Genomic DNA, 13914 nt, shown 5'->3' with positions numbered 1-13914 from the left:
CCAAAAGCGTGGTAAAGGGGCTGGAGGATTGATGAGGGCAAGGGTACACGTTGGAGGTTTTTTTCTTATTGAGTTTTGATGAGGAGACGAGTCTACCCCTGCCTACAAAACGATCCACAGCTGCTCAAAACAAGCAGGATCATGCCCGTCTTTCTGTTCCTTTCCCAAGTGGAAAGCTTTTGGAATGTCTCTGTTGTTCGCACGCCGATCGCCGCCCATGAGCCGGAGCTAGCAGTGTCCGCTTCACTTCGAACCAGGTTTGGTCAACTGGGCAGTCCGGCGAACGATATATCGAAAGGTGAAGAGGACGCGGCCTTCGCATCCCGTCACGCCGAGTCATCCGCCGAGTCCGGGGCCGCACTTGGCTATTGAACACTTCAGCCCAGCTCAGCCCGCCGGAGAGACGACGATTGAGACACCATTATCAGCCACGAGTCTACAACGAGTCTAGACCCGAAGCTCGCGAATGCCGAATCCCAGCCGCGTGGACAGCAGTGGGAACCCTAGCATTTAATCGTTGCCTAGTAGCACATGCAAGGGCATGTTTGTCTTGATCGGGGAAGAATTCTGGCAGATCAGCTCCATCATCCCCCGCCAAACACAACATTGCCGCCGGCATGTTCCACCCTGCCAGCAAACTCACCAGCGGTCTAGCGCATCCTCCGTCCCATCCTCATTTTTGGCTGATGAAGGTGGTCGTCCTCCGGTCACTCCTTCGATGCCGTCACCAGAAACGTCGCCGGTGACTTGGCAGCAGAAGACAAATTCTTCTTCAGCTTCCATACCACGTAGACCCGTCCCAGCGACGAAGAAGACCGGCACCACTGTTCATGTCACGGAGTCGACACCGACGGGAGGCCCGATGGACACGCATGGCATCGACCTCAGCTCGCTAAGCGGAGCGCACTTCGGCGCTGATCCACTGATTCAAGGCCAAGACTCACCTTCGCCAGACCACATCGCGGACAGGGCTCACATTCACGACAATCATGACAGCCAACGCCAAGATGCGCGTGCAGCTCTGCTTCACAACGCGCAGGAGCCGGCGAATGATGGGTACTTTGCAGGACAAACGGCACAGCAGCAATATCACCAACAGCAGAACCAATACCACCAACAGCAGATGCCAAGTCAACCACCCCCGTACGCCGCGGCCAATTATCTGGGCCCTCCGAACGAAAGGAGCAAGTCTTTTCGCATGCGAAAGCCTCACTGCGCCAGCTTCTGGCACTCGGAATGGAACATGTACCTCTGGCTCGTCCTGGGCATCGGCTTCGCGATCGGTCATCACGGGTTCTACAGCACCCTCGACGGCCAGCCGGCGGACGATCAGGTGCGCATGTTGCGGTATGGCACGATCCTTGCGTTCGCGGCGAAAGCGAGCCTGGGCGCTGCGGTGATATCGGCTTTTCAGCAGCGTATTTGGGCGACGGTGAGGTCGAAGATTCTCAGCGTCGCTGCCCTCGACTCCATGTTCGCAGCCACGGAGAATCTCATCGCATTTCTGAACTGGGAGTTCCTCAAGGGCGCCAAGGCGACGGCCGCCCTTGCGTTGTTTGTGTGGTGAGTCGTATGATGGATTCATGATTATTGGATGCCAGTTTTGGTTGGCTAATTCATTCCAGGCTTTCACCTCTGGTCGTCATTCTCACAGCCAACACGCTTCTCGTGCAGCCACAGGTCACCGTCCAAAACACGACTTGTCCAGGAGTCCGGAGCTTGAACTTCGCGATGGAAGAGACTGCCGACTGGCGCAAGCCACTCAGGATTGACGGTTTGTATGAGATGCCGCTATCCTTCTGGAACACGACCAAACCATCCGACGAAGATCCTCCAGGATGGTTTGACTACTACACGGCGCCTAGCCCCAACTTTCAGCAGACCGCGACTCTCGGCGCTTTCTTCCAGGAAGTCGTCTCGAGGAAGAACGCGTCTATAGAAGTCTGCAGCAAGGGCTGGAACTGCACTTTTGAGATCGAGTTCAAGGCCCCTGGGTACAAGTGCACGGAGCTGGCAAACGGTGTTGGCTCGACGCCCGCGAATTTGACGCAACAGTCAGGCCAGGCTCAGTCACCATTCGGCACTGATCTACTCCTGCCGAAGGGAACTTACGCATACTACGCCTTCGCAACCGGAGGGGAATATTCAACAGTGCAGATGAGGGACGTCGACATTGGGGGTGTCCCGAAGACGAAGCCCCCATACCCGGAACACATGGGGGCCTTCCGTACTGAGCCAATCATCTGGATAGGTTACGTGGTCCCGGGAGCGAACGATACTCATGGGGCACAGATTGGAGGCGAGCCGAACTTCATCCCCAAGATCTTTGCTTGCGAGCACTACGAGACGAAGTACACGGCGGTGTTCAACTACACAGACACGACGCAGTCCGCCTACATGAAGAAGCGCGAGTTCCTCGCCCCGGTCATCAACACGACGTACGTACCCCACGTGGACGCAGACGATGGCACCGCAGACAACATCACGGCCACCCCGACGGAGAACTACATCCTCCCCACGGACGTTGCGAGGTACCGTCGCACGGCAGCTTACCACTCCCTCGGCTTCATGCTGCGCAAGTTCCTCAACGGCACTGTCCAGACCGACAAGCAGCTCGTCAACCCGGTGACCAACACGGACGCGATCCAGACGAAGCTTCTGGTCCCCAGAAACAACTTTTTCCCTCACGAGAATCTCATGGACATGGTGCAGGAGTTTTACGAAGACCTCATCCTCTCCATTTTCTCGATGCCACAGTTTCTCCCCGTGGTATGGGCTGCCGCACCAAACGAGATGACCGGGCAGCTTGTCCAAGGTGGAGGGCCTAATAACAGGTCGGCCTACGAGTATCCATGCCAGCGGTCACGCATGGCCAATTTATACAGTTATCACGCCCGCGACCTGTGGATAGTCTATGCCATTGCCATATTCCTCGCAATGTCCGGCGTGGCGGCGGGAGCTCTTGCTATTCGTACGAACGGAGGCGTGCTCCGGAACACCCGCTTCTCGAGCATCGTGGCCGCCACTCGAGGTCCGGCTTTGGAGAAAGTGAGGTGGGAAGGCCCGGACCGGGACCGCGGAGACGTTCCAAAGGATGTGAAGGAGTTGAAGATTGGGTACGGCGTAATGAATCAGAACTTGGCGAGTCCTTTTGATGCAGCCCAGAGATACCCCCGGGAAAGCCCTTCCTGGTCTCCAAACGAGGTTAGATGCGGGTTCGGTTTGGCAGGCGACGTGAATCAGAACAAGAGGGAAGGGTCACTGTTTCACAGATGAAGATCGGACCCGATAACGTTGAAGATTTATTATTTCTACAGTAGTTTGACGCCTCTCTATGACATGCCTTAGTGAAGAACCAAATCATCCATCGGGCATCCCTTGTCGACCGACTGGCTCTTGGTCTTCTCGGTGATGATCTTGCGCGTCAACTCCATCAATTGATCCGCCAGGGCGTCATCTTGAGCCAGCTTATTGCCAGATTCCGGGATCGCTGGCGGGCAGATGTACTGCCCTGACTCCTTAATGGTTGTGGCCGAGAAGACGGCTGGGACGGCTCCCTCCCACTGACTCTTCTTGAATGGTTCCATACCAATGGCCATGGCATAACCTCCGAGAGGGTACCTGATCTGATTAGCATCCCATTATCATCGCCAAGTACATGTGTGAACGAATACTTACGGCTCGAGGATATCCTCCTTACTCATCTTCGTGCTCACGAACCCCGGGTGAGTCGCATTCATGAGCACGTTCGGGTGCCCATTCTGCGTCACCTTCCTGTTGAAGTACCTGGCATACAGAATGTTCGCAAGCTTACTACGTCCATACTGCCCATTCGGACCCAAGTCCTGGTTAAGCTCCTCAAGGCTCTCGAACTTGGTATCGCTCGGCGCCGCCTGGTGCGCGTTGCTCGCCTGGTTCACGATCCGCGCCACATTTCCCTTCTCCGCCGTCTGCTTGATCAGAGGCAGCAGGTGGCTCGTCAACACCACGTGGCCCATGTGGTTCAGCGCCATGTGCCTGTCGACGCCGTAGTCGGTCAGCTCGTACCACATAATGCCCCGGCCCGCGTTGTTGAAGAGGATGTCGAGGCGGTCGGCGTCATTCTTGATGGCCTCCGCGACCTCCTTGACGCGTTTCCAGTCGGACATGTCGCACTGGAACCACTTGGTGCGGTTGGCCTTCTCGGTGCCCAGGTCTTTGGCGATGGCGTCCGTCGCGCCGTCTACGACATCCTTGGACACGGACAGGATGTACAGCTTGGCGATGTTGTTCTTGAGGAGGGTGTGCGTGACGCCGTAGCCGATGCCCTCGCTGCCGCCTGTTACGACGGCGACCTTGGAGGTGAGGTCCGGGCACTCATCCAGGCTGAACTGGTGGGATCCAAGACTTGCGGCGGCGTTGCCCCCGAAGTTCTCGGCGATGGTGTTCTGAGGTGGTGTTAACAACAATACTAATCACAGATGAGGCCTTGTTCACCTTGATGGCCTCCATGTTCACGATGTTGACAGGACGTGTGGTATGCAGTAGTCTTGATTGAGGCCTAGGTGTGTAAGCTCTGTTGTGTGAAGCAGAGATTGCGGTGAGTGAAGCCCTTGGGAGTGATAAGTCTGATAACTTATTACGCCTCAAACATGAGAGGACAGTTGGATTACGCGCGGGACTCATCGGAAAACGAATGATGTTGAATGATTTCATCCCATCGTACTTCATTGGCCCGGTCCCTCGCCTGATTGCTTATATGGGAAAGAGCTGAGCCCTATGAATCATTATCGATGTCAGTGTCTTACCCATCTCATGTCCAACTGCAGCCGCATGTGGAGATTCAATGACGCGCTGATCTCACCGGAGCGTTACACACGGCGTGCCTTTTCACAGATGCGAGCTCCCCACACACTAAGCCTTACGGAGATCGAGTAACTACCCTAGGAAGACTTAGTGTTGTGGTATCTTTTGTGTTTTTGTTGGTATATTTCACCTTTCTGGTGTGTCGTCAGAGGTGCGTCGTCCATTTAACACCCCTTATCCACCTTGGCGCATCCTCCGTCACCGCCCGTCTCAACATGCTGGCCACCATCCGATTCTCTCCATCGGCCATCGAATCCAAAGACGGGTGGCAGGGGACAAGGCGCAGTATATTCCAGACATCAAATGCTCCGGCCAGCCCTTCAACATCCAGACACCGCTCATCTGCTTCAGTAACACCACAAAGTACGCGTACAACGCCAGCGCGACGTCATTCTTAGCCCGGAGGCGCACAACCAAGTCATCCGACACGTGGTAGAGCCAAGCAAACACCTCATGCGACGCTGCCTTTCGCGTAGTCTCACTATCCCCGAACACCACCAGGAAGCATCCAGCAAGACGCTGAAGCGCCGGCGCGTAGATTCGTCGCTCCTTTTCGTCTTCAAGTGTGTCAACTAAACCCTGGCGGAGGTCGTCCAATGCCCTGCTCCAGCTCGTCTCGGGTAGCTCTTGGGGTCGGTCTAGGTCTATTTTTGCTATGCTGTACATGAAAGACAGCGATCTACTCGGCTCAGAGACGCCGAGGTGAGCGGCCGCTTCCGAGACTGACCTGAGGCCACGGAAGAATATCGGCCATTCGACCTCCGTATCGTCCGTGAACAAGAGGAAGTTCCCTGCCTGCGGCCCTGCAGCGAAAGTGTGGAGGCAAGAGAGCATGGCAAAGATGAAGAGCGAATCGCAGGATTCTTCGTTGATGTCGGCCAGCCTCGGTGTTGCCAAACGAATGGCGGCGTCCCAGTGTGCCGAGGCCTTCGTCCTGTACCAACCGCTGTCATCATCACCGGCCTTTCTCAGGTAGTCCATGTGAAGACCGCTGATGGCAAGAATTGCCCGTAGGAGAAAGGGGTGAGAGAAGGACATTTGAGCGACAGTGATGTTCCAGAACTGCTGGAGGAACGTTGTCGGCGCGAATGTCGTGGATGTAAACGAGCAGAAGTGATGGAAGAGTTGGAGGTCCTGTACGTCGAGTAACGGTGACGCCTCCAACCTTTCGTTGTCGTTTGCTAGGTGTTTGCTGGAAGCGGTACTGGCCGAGTGAGGTTGACTTGCGCACTCATTCCCAGGCGTTGATGTGGGTGATGGGGAGGTATCGAGGCTGCACACCAATAACCTCTTGACACAATTGGTGCAACTGGGTTTCTTCTCGTCGCACTAACTATGCTCAGTACAGGAAGCATAGGGATGGTCGGAGCCTGATATGAAGCATCAAGCTTGACTCACCTTGATCCTGCGTCTCTTACAGAAGCTACAGCCGCCTCGAGATTTGCGATGTGATTTTCGCACTCCTTTGCTACCCATGTTACTGCCATCGCCGCTCCGCTTCATATTCGTGGTCGCCGTTTCCGTCGTCGCTTTTAGCAGAAGTCAGATGCCTCGGGTAACAATCGGGGTGTGTGAGCATCCGGTTTAAGATAGAAGAAGATTGATTACACGTGAACTTTCGCGGGCATTGGAAAACATCGAAGCTTTCAGGGGCTCGCAGTGCTAGATTTGCGCCGCCAAGGAGCCAGCATCGTATTTCACCGGGGATTCTGTGGGGAAGCAACAGGGATAGTTCCGTGGCTCAGCAGCGCCGCGCTGCGTCCAGTCAGTGTCAATCGGCCGAGAGGAACACGAGATCATGTAGCAAGAGAGGAGAAATCGTGATCTATGAGATTTGAGATAGGATACGTGAAGAAAATACATCTAATCCGAATGGATGAGAGAAGTCTCCGGAGCAGGTAACAAGCTGGGATACCTGTGAGCGCCCAGCTTCGACCTTAACCTAATGAGCTCGGCATGCCTGATAACGGATAACCGAACGGCGATGTCTGTTTCATCTGGTTTGGATGATTCCAATTGAGCCAGAGCAGTACCAAGAGCATTGGAACGGCGTCGAAGAGGTACGGCATGTACTCATGTTCTGCCACAGATGAAGACTTGCCCTCCGAGTGTTCGACGATTCGGAAAATATTCCGCATCGTGATCAGTGCCATGAGCCCGTAAAGCCTCACAAGCCACTTGACTTCTTGAAAAACGCCCGCTGATGTGAAAGCTTTGCGAATCCGGCGGTGAAAAATTGCTGCGACCACGGTGAAGAGTAGGCCGAAGGCAACTTGCACGACGAGTCCCACCAAGACGATGCGCTGCCCTGCCTCCCGTGAAGAGTCGCTCGCGCTGGGTTTCGAGACCATACTACCTCCTGCAAAGATTCCGGGTTAGAGTGTGACAATTTGAGTGAGTGTGGTATTCTCTTTGGAGGGTTTACCGTAGGATTGGACCAGGAAAGATGCCACATCTCCAGCTACAAACACTCGAGTGATCCACCGAGGAGACATGATGGAGAATGGTTTTCCATCTGAAAGACAGATCACTTTCTCGAGTAGCATGTATATCGAGGCTGCGATGATAGCAGGCGCGACCAACACCAAGACGCTGTGGACGATGAAGGGCGGGAGACTCCAGCAACGGAACTCTTCAGATGCAGACAGACATCGCGTGATGTATGCAATTGTTTCAACTGAAATGGTAAGAATATGGGCGATATTCAATGAGGCGCCTACTTACAGAAGGCCCCAATCACGAGAGGCATCATGTAACATGCCTTGAAATATACCGTTTGGCCCAGGTGAAGGAGAGCTGATATCCCGAATGCAGATGCGAAGAAGGCGGCGGCGGCCACTGATGGCGCGTAGGCAAACAGAGAATCGTATTTGCAGATCGACATCTTGGTTTCGTCGTGTTCAAGGCAGTGGTGGTCTAGTCGATAAGAGTTAATGCCATTTTTGAAAAGTCATCTTATGATGGATTATTACTGATATTTACGTATAAAATAAACTGCCCCAATTGTACTAATACGTCTTTGAGCGCTTGATACGCTTACCGAGAATCATGTTGAAGACCGTCGGGTCAAATTGAACCGCGCAGGTGAGCATCAGACTCCTCACTGGCAATCGGCAAAGCCGCGGTGAATGGGGCTCTGCACGAAAAGCCGCAGGTATTCTCATTAGTTCGATTCCTAGTTAAATTTGAAGTCCCATCTCAGTCTCTATTTTCATCGCAAATCAGCGTGTGTCTCCCTGCTACGCTTTTCATAGCCACGATGTATGATTACGCTTTTGAATGCGCCCTCAATACGCTCTGAATACGCTTCGAATACGCCTTGTGGGCTACATCTCTCAGTCCGCCTTCCCCATGTGTCGACCTCCTTGATCATCAAAATATGGATGTCGTAGTAATTTGTCGTATTTACGAGCGTATTCTGATGAAATAACACCTGATGCCTAGGCTTTGGGTTTCTTAGCGGTATGCCTAAGCCCTTCACGCCCGTCTTTAGGTTCTATCTGAATAACGCCAAAAGAGATGTCAATGAGGGGTAAGCCAGTGCAGCGCAAGAACAGGGAAGTTTAAGCCAATCGAAAATTCAATGTTGCTAGATTTAGGGTAAAACTGGGAACTTATTTTTTTGGCGTTGTTCGTGAGATACAAAAGCTCTGCGTGTTCGTCCCATAGTACGAGCATCCCCAATGCTTTCAGCTAGCTGACATACTGAGATTGTTTTTTTTTTTTCCCCTCGAAAAACATGAGAATCCTTCCGCTCTCATTTTGCGCCATCGCCCTCGTTCTGCCTTCGGCAGTCAGGGCGGCTGGCAGCCTGCCTACGGTCGACCTCGGCTACGAAGTCCATCAAGCCATCTCCCTGAACGTATGTCACGCACTCAGAACATTTCTGATATTTCCAGAAACTCATTGTACAATCAACACAGGAAGAAACGGCGCTCTACAACTTTAGCAACATCCGATACGCCCAACCTCCTGTCGGCTCTCTTCGTTTCCGCGCTCCGCAACCGCCCACGGGTCGGGTTCAAGCCGTCCAGGTTGGCGAGCAAGGAAGAATCTGCCCACAAGCCATGCCTGAATGGACCGAAATCACTCGCCAATTTGTGCCAGCATTTGCTGCTGGTAATCAGTCCACCTTCAATTACACTCAGGCGGCAGCCATTGCTGAAGCTCAGCGGGCTCAGCGACAATGGCCAGCTCCCTGGGCAAATCCCAACAATCACACTACCGAGGACTGTTTGTTTCTGGACGTTGTCGTTCCCAAAGCCGTCTTCGAGGGTGGAAGGAACAACACGGGCTCGAATGGTACGACGAGCACTGCTGACAATGTCCACCAAGGCGCTCCTGTTCTTGTCTGGTAAGCCTTCTGAACCTCTCAAGCTCAGCAATTAGCTTCATTTACTTACATATGGACTTGGATAATTCAAGGTTACACGGTGGCGCATATGCGATCGGAAACAAGGTGTACGACAACAGCGCGGATCCCAGCGGCCTGATCAAGACGAGCCAGGCGAATGGCAGTGCTGGAATCATCTACGTCAGTATTAATTACAGACTCGGTGCTCTTGGTTGGCTGGCTGGCCCATCTCTGCAAGCTGCTGGAGGGCTCTCTAATGCTGGACTATTGGATCAAAGGCTGGCTCTTGAATGGATAAGAGACAAAATCCATCTTTTCGGAGGGGACCCGAATCGGGTCACTGTGACGGGAGGTATGTCTCTCACGATTCTTGTTCGACCATCTAACGAAGCTGATCACATTCATCTTCTGTAGGATCTGCTGGAGGAGGGAGCATTGTGCACCATATCACCGCTCGGGGTGGTTTGGTTCCCGCTCCATTTGCGCAAGCAATTACCGAGTCGGCTGGCTGGCTCCCAATCACATCGCAATACCAACAAGAGAACGCGACAAACACCTTTTTGCGCTACCTCAATGTCAGTACTATTGAGGAAGCACAGAATGCGTCGACCGAAGACGTCATACTCGCCAATGCAAAGGCTGTCGGGTCATCTCATTGGGTTTCATTCACATACGGCCCTGTGGTTGATGGCGGATTGGTGCCGGCTCTTCCCGGAATTTCTCTTCTCAAGGGCGAGTTCGATCACAACGTCTCCGTCATGACAGGCCACGTGTCGGATGAGGCACCTTACTTCACTCCGCCATTTGTCAAAACCGATGAGGAAATGGCTACGATGCTTCGCGGCATGTTTCCGACGATACAAGACCAGGCAGTATCTCATATCCTGGGAAACTTGTATCCAGAGTCCGGTATTGATAGGACGATGCAGTTCATCGCCGAGACTGGCCTTACCTGCAACACCAACTACCTTTCCAAGGCATTCGGCAACAATACCTACAACTACGAGTTTCGGGTCCCGCCCGGAGTCCATGGTACAGACTTCCCGTACATCTTCTACAGCGGACCGGACGAGACTGAGAACGGAAGTCACGGAGGAGTCAACATCAAGCTGGCCCGTACTCTTCAGGGCTACGTCAGCAACTTCGTGCAGTTCGGTAGTCCAAACGGGCCTGGCCTTCCTAACTTCCCAATCACTGGGAGTAACTCGAGTATGCTGGCGTTGAAAGTTGGCAGCGCGGAGATTGTGGAGGATACGACGGCGAATGAGAGATGTGCTTGGCTTCAAAAAGCACTTTACGCTTGAAGCACAAGTCACATATCACATACTGTTCGGAATGGGGAGCAAACCTCATTCAATAACGGTCACGAAGCCATCGCATGCTAGGCCGCATTTCTTTCTACAATATTATCCTTCAATAGTCGATTACCTGTCATTTTCGTTGTCCCATAGTTGCCATTCAATAACAGTTGGGAAAGATCTTCGGACAGCAGTGATGTTGACTCACCCAATGAGGCAAATGTATCAAAGCTCTCGTGTGGACCCTCCGAATCTCCGAATCCCGTACTTTATAATCCTCCAGGCTGAGATGGTTATCTAGTAGAAATAGCGATACGAAAGAAACGGTAATAAAGTACCAGTTTACCGTACAGTTTGATCAATCTCTGCCGCAATTAAAAACGCAACAACAACGATAAGCAGTTTGGTTACCCAACGAGTAGAAAAGCCCACCAGCTCGCACTTTGGAAACAGGAAAAAGTGGGCGGACAATCTTCACAACTCGTCCGTTAGTCTGGCTCTGGACTTTCAACTTAAGTCGGCAATTGGCCAACTGCCTTATTGATCCGTTTGTCAATGCGGCGAACTAGGCATTATTAGCATTAGATGTGAAGAAGTAGTAAATCATTCCCCAAATTGAGACTGACGCGTGAGTCGGCGGCGGATAGCACGGCCTCCGGTGACCCGCCGACTACAACACAAGTGCGAGCCTCTGGTCAAAGTGGTTGATCGCTAGTTCTTGCCGATTTAACAGAGCTGGATCAGCAATAACACTTGGGTTGCGATTGCAACGGCCAGGACGGAGATCAAGCAACCAAAGTTTGTGGACTTATCTCTTCAACGCACAATTGACATGTTTGCCTGTCGTGCCTCCTCGCTTGGACGTCGAAGTCAATAGTACGACGTGTTCAGGGATGAGCCGTGTTCCATGTGGTGGTAACGCGATACCACGCCTCAAGGGTTTCTCTTCGCGTTGTATCATATTCACACTGATATGTGGAAGGTTTCCGCTGGTTCAGCCGAAATCAACACCGGATGCGATGATATCATGAGAGCTGGTAAGAAGGCAGATGAACTGTTTCCAAATCGTGACGGATGTCTCTCTGATGTCAAGGGTGTGAATTTTCAAAGAGCATGTGGGGTAAGAACACCAGACTGCCCTTCGTTCCGAAACTGTTTCCAGAGGATCCCATCGCCTCGGCATCTAGTCTCTGTTACGCCCTCGGAAATGGGAAGCCGGAACCATGACTCAGCTACGGAGGAATATTCGATCGTGAAATTTTCACAGTTACGCTAGCGTCGGCCGATCTCCCGAGCTTCGTCCAGAGAAAAAAAAGGGTCCATTCCCGGAGGTCCGGAAAGTTTGACAGCTGCGGAAGAATGGCAATCATGGAGGAAGAATGCCATGAAAAATTGGCACCATCACCGACCGGCACACCGAACGATGGCCGAGCCTAAAGCCAGGCGCGCCAGGACGGCGCGGTAGCTCGTCTGAATGGTCAAAGACGAGCATTGGATGACGAGTTGCCATCTGTTATATAATAGTTTGCTCCTGGCATGCGCTTTCGACCGTTTTGGGGTCCACTTATGCCCGGCGGTCCCCCGTCCGGCCCGGGATCTAGACCTATTCGGGAGTTTCTGTTACCAAATATGACGTGCGATGAACCCGGTTGGCAACATACCAGACAGTCATCCACCTGCCATTGAATCTGAATCTCCGCGGCAGTAAGGGTCGTTAAAAGTAATGCAAGATCCAAAGATCCGTGGCGGGTCACCTGGTCTCTGAATTGGACGAAGAAAAGGGTCGTGTTCGTTGTATTGTGTCTGTGTCTCGGCCAACGTGGAATGATTCATGCCATACCACAACCGGTCTTGTGTCCTGTAACTCTTTTTTATTGCCTTTCACGTGTAACAGCGAATACCCTCCTTTATCCGACGACTAGTCCGACAGAAACAATTACCGACTGAGCACGCGAAGAGGAAGAAGTTGATAACCCCCTGGTTGGAATTCAAGGGCCGTTTGAAAGAGAGAGAGGGAAAAGGGGTGGTCGCTTGAAATTCGCTTCGGATCATTTCCTCGATACCCTACCCGAAAAGTGGCACCGTTCCCCGGATTTCATCGAGCACTACCCCGGACTTGGCGTACGCCGGCGATCCATTTCCCGATGTCGCGATGCAACCCAACACATTGGAGCTTCGACATTGATCGATTCCTCAACCCCTTCGTGCCGCCGCCACCGTGGAATTATATCCCATATCCCATCGCGCATTTCTTCGGACACCGCAAAAGCAAGCCAGACAATGTCGGCAACCTCGTCCCGACCTTCTGGGCCTGCATCGGTGTCTTCTGCGGCGTCGCCGTCGTGGCGAAGGTCTCACAACAAATACCCTCCTTCAGAGAACATGGCGCCCCTATCATCGTCGGAAGCTTTGTAAGTGATTATTCTTTCTTATTCCGCTCTTCCCCGACACCATTCCCACACCTCTCCTACACCGAGTCTGTCACGGAGACAGGCCAAGGTGGTGCTCGGGCCTTTGGTCCCCTCCTCAGCCCGTTTCATGCCTTGGCCTATCCCATGTGACGACATCCGGCACACCGTTTACCTCGCCGGCCTCTCCTGACTGGGAACGACATACTTTGGCGGATGGCTGACTCGGGTTTTCCTCACATACAGGGCGCAGCCGCCGTCTTAGAGTTCTACTCCATCGAATCACCTCTCGCTCAGCCCCGCAACTCAGTCCTCGGACAGCTCCTTGCCGCGCTCGTGGGGGTCGCCATCTGCAAGCTGTTCCAGCTGAGCCCGCACTTCGAGGAGATACGCTGGCTGGGAGGCGCCCTGTCCTGCGCCCTCGCGACCACCGTAATGGCGCTTACGAAGACGGTGCATCCCCCTGCTGGCGCGACGGCGCTGCTGGCCGTCGTGGACGACGGGGTTGTCCATCTGGGATGGTTCTTGGTGCCCATCGTGATGCTTGGCTGTGTCGTAATGCTTGCCACCGCGCTAATCATTAACAATATCCAACGGCGCTTCCCGATGTATTGGTGGACACCCGAGGACGTTCGGTTGCACCGTGTGCCGTGGAGACGGCGGCGGGTCGACGAGGAAAACCAGGAGAAGGTCGTGAAAGAAGAGGCGGCGGACGAGGCGGACTCCAGTGGCAGGAGTGACACTACCATGAAGCCTGACCCGGTTTTGATTATGAGGCCTGGGGAAGTTATCGTCCCCGAACACATGTTCATCACACCTGAAGAGAAGGTGTTCTTGGAGCAGCTGAGTCAACGGCTGTGATCGTCAGCTTCTATTTCGTTCTCATCATAGCATCAGCGTCACGAGCGTCATCAGTTTAGAGTCGTGAATCGACACCAGTAATCATGTTTATTCTGCAGCATGTTGTTTTTCATCTATATTCATGTCCAACCAGTAAAACTCTTGTCGT

At 53.2% G+C, this 13914-nt stretch overlaps 4 protein-coding genes across 4 annotated transcripts; 3 read left to right on the top strand and 1 right to left on the bottom strand.

Annotated features, from left to right (window-relative positions):
- Positions 1–718: 718 nt before the first annotated feature.
- Positions 719–3276, top strand: CkaCkLH20_03648 (uncharacterized protein; the record flags this gene model as incomplete). Its single annotated transcript, XM_038886367.1, has 2 exons — positions 719–1563; positions 1626–3276. 2 exons carry the CDS (start codon positions 719–721, stop codon positions 3274–3276), a joined length of 2496 nt encoding a protein of 831 aa, XP_038748209.1.
- Positions 3277–3344: 68 nt separating this feature from the next.
- On the bottom strand, positions 3345–5883 carry CkaCkLH20_03647 (retinol dehydrogenase 12; the record flags this gene model as incomplete). The annotated part of the gene is made up of 4 exons (XM_038886366.1): positions 3345–3621; positions 3679–4427; positions 4477–4540; positions 5123–5883. The coding sequence occupies 4 exons, from the start codon at positions 5881–5883 to the stop codon at positions 3345–3347; spliced, it is 1851 nt and encodes a 616-aa protein (XP_038748208.1).
- A 2701-nt stretch (positions 5884–8584) lies between these two features.
- On the top strand, positions 8585–10503 carry CkaCkLH20_03646 (uncharacterized protein; the record flags this gene model as incomplete). Its single annotated transcript, XM_038886365.1, has 4 exons — positions 8585–8707; positions 8769–9199; positions 9271–9551; positions 9614–10503. The coding sequence occupies 4 exons, from the start codon at positions 8585–8587 to the stop codon at positions 10501–10503; spliced, it is 1725 nt and encodes a 574-aa protein (XP_038748207.1).
- Positions 10504–12641: 2138 nt separating this feature from the next.
- On the top strand, positions 12642–13766 carry CkaCkLH20_03645 (hpp family protein; the record flags this gene model as incomplete). Its single annotated transcript, XM_038886364.1, has 2 exons — positions 12642–12908; positions 13152–13766. 2 exons carry the CDS (start codon positions 12642–12644, stop codon positions 13764–13766), a joined length of 882 nt encoding a protein of 293 aa, XP_038748206.1.
- Between the last annotated feature and the right edge of the window lie 148 nt (positions 13767–13914).

Source organism: Colletotrichum karsti (genome assembly GCF_011947395.1).
Source record: "Colletotrichum karsti strain CkLH20 chromosome Unknown Scaffold9, whole genome shotgun sequence".
Classification (NCBI taxonomy): Eukaryota; Fungi; Ascomycota; class Sordariomycetes; order Glomerellales; family Glomerellaceae; genus Colletotrichum; species Colletotrichum karsti.
The sequence above is the reverse complement of the archived record's forward strand: the minus strand, read 5'-3'. Positions and strand labels throughout refer to the sequence as shown.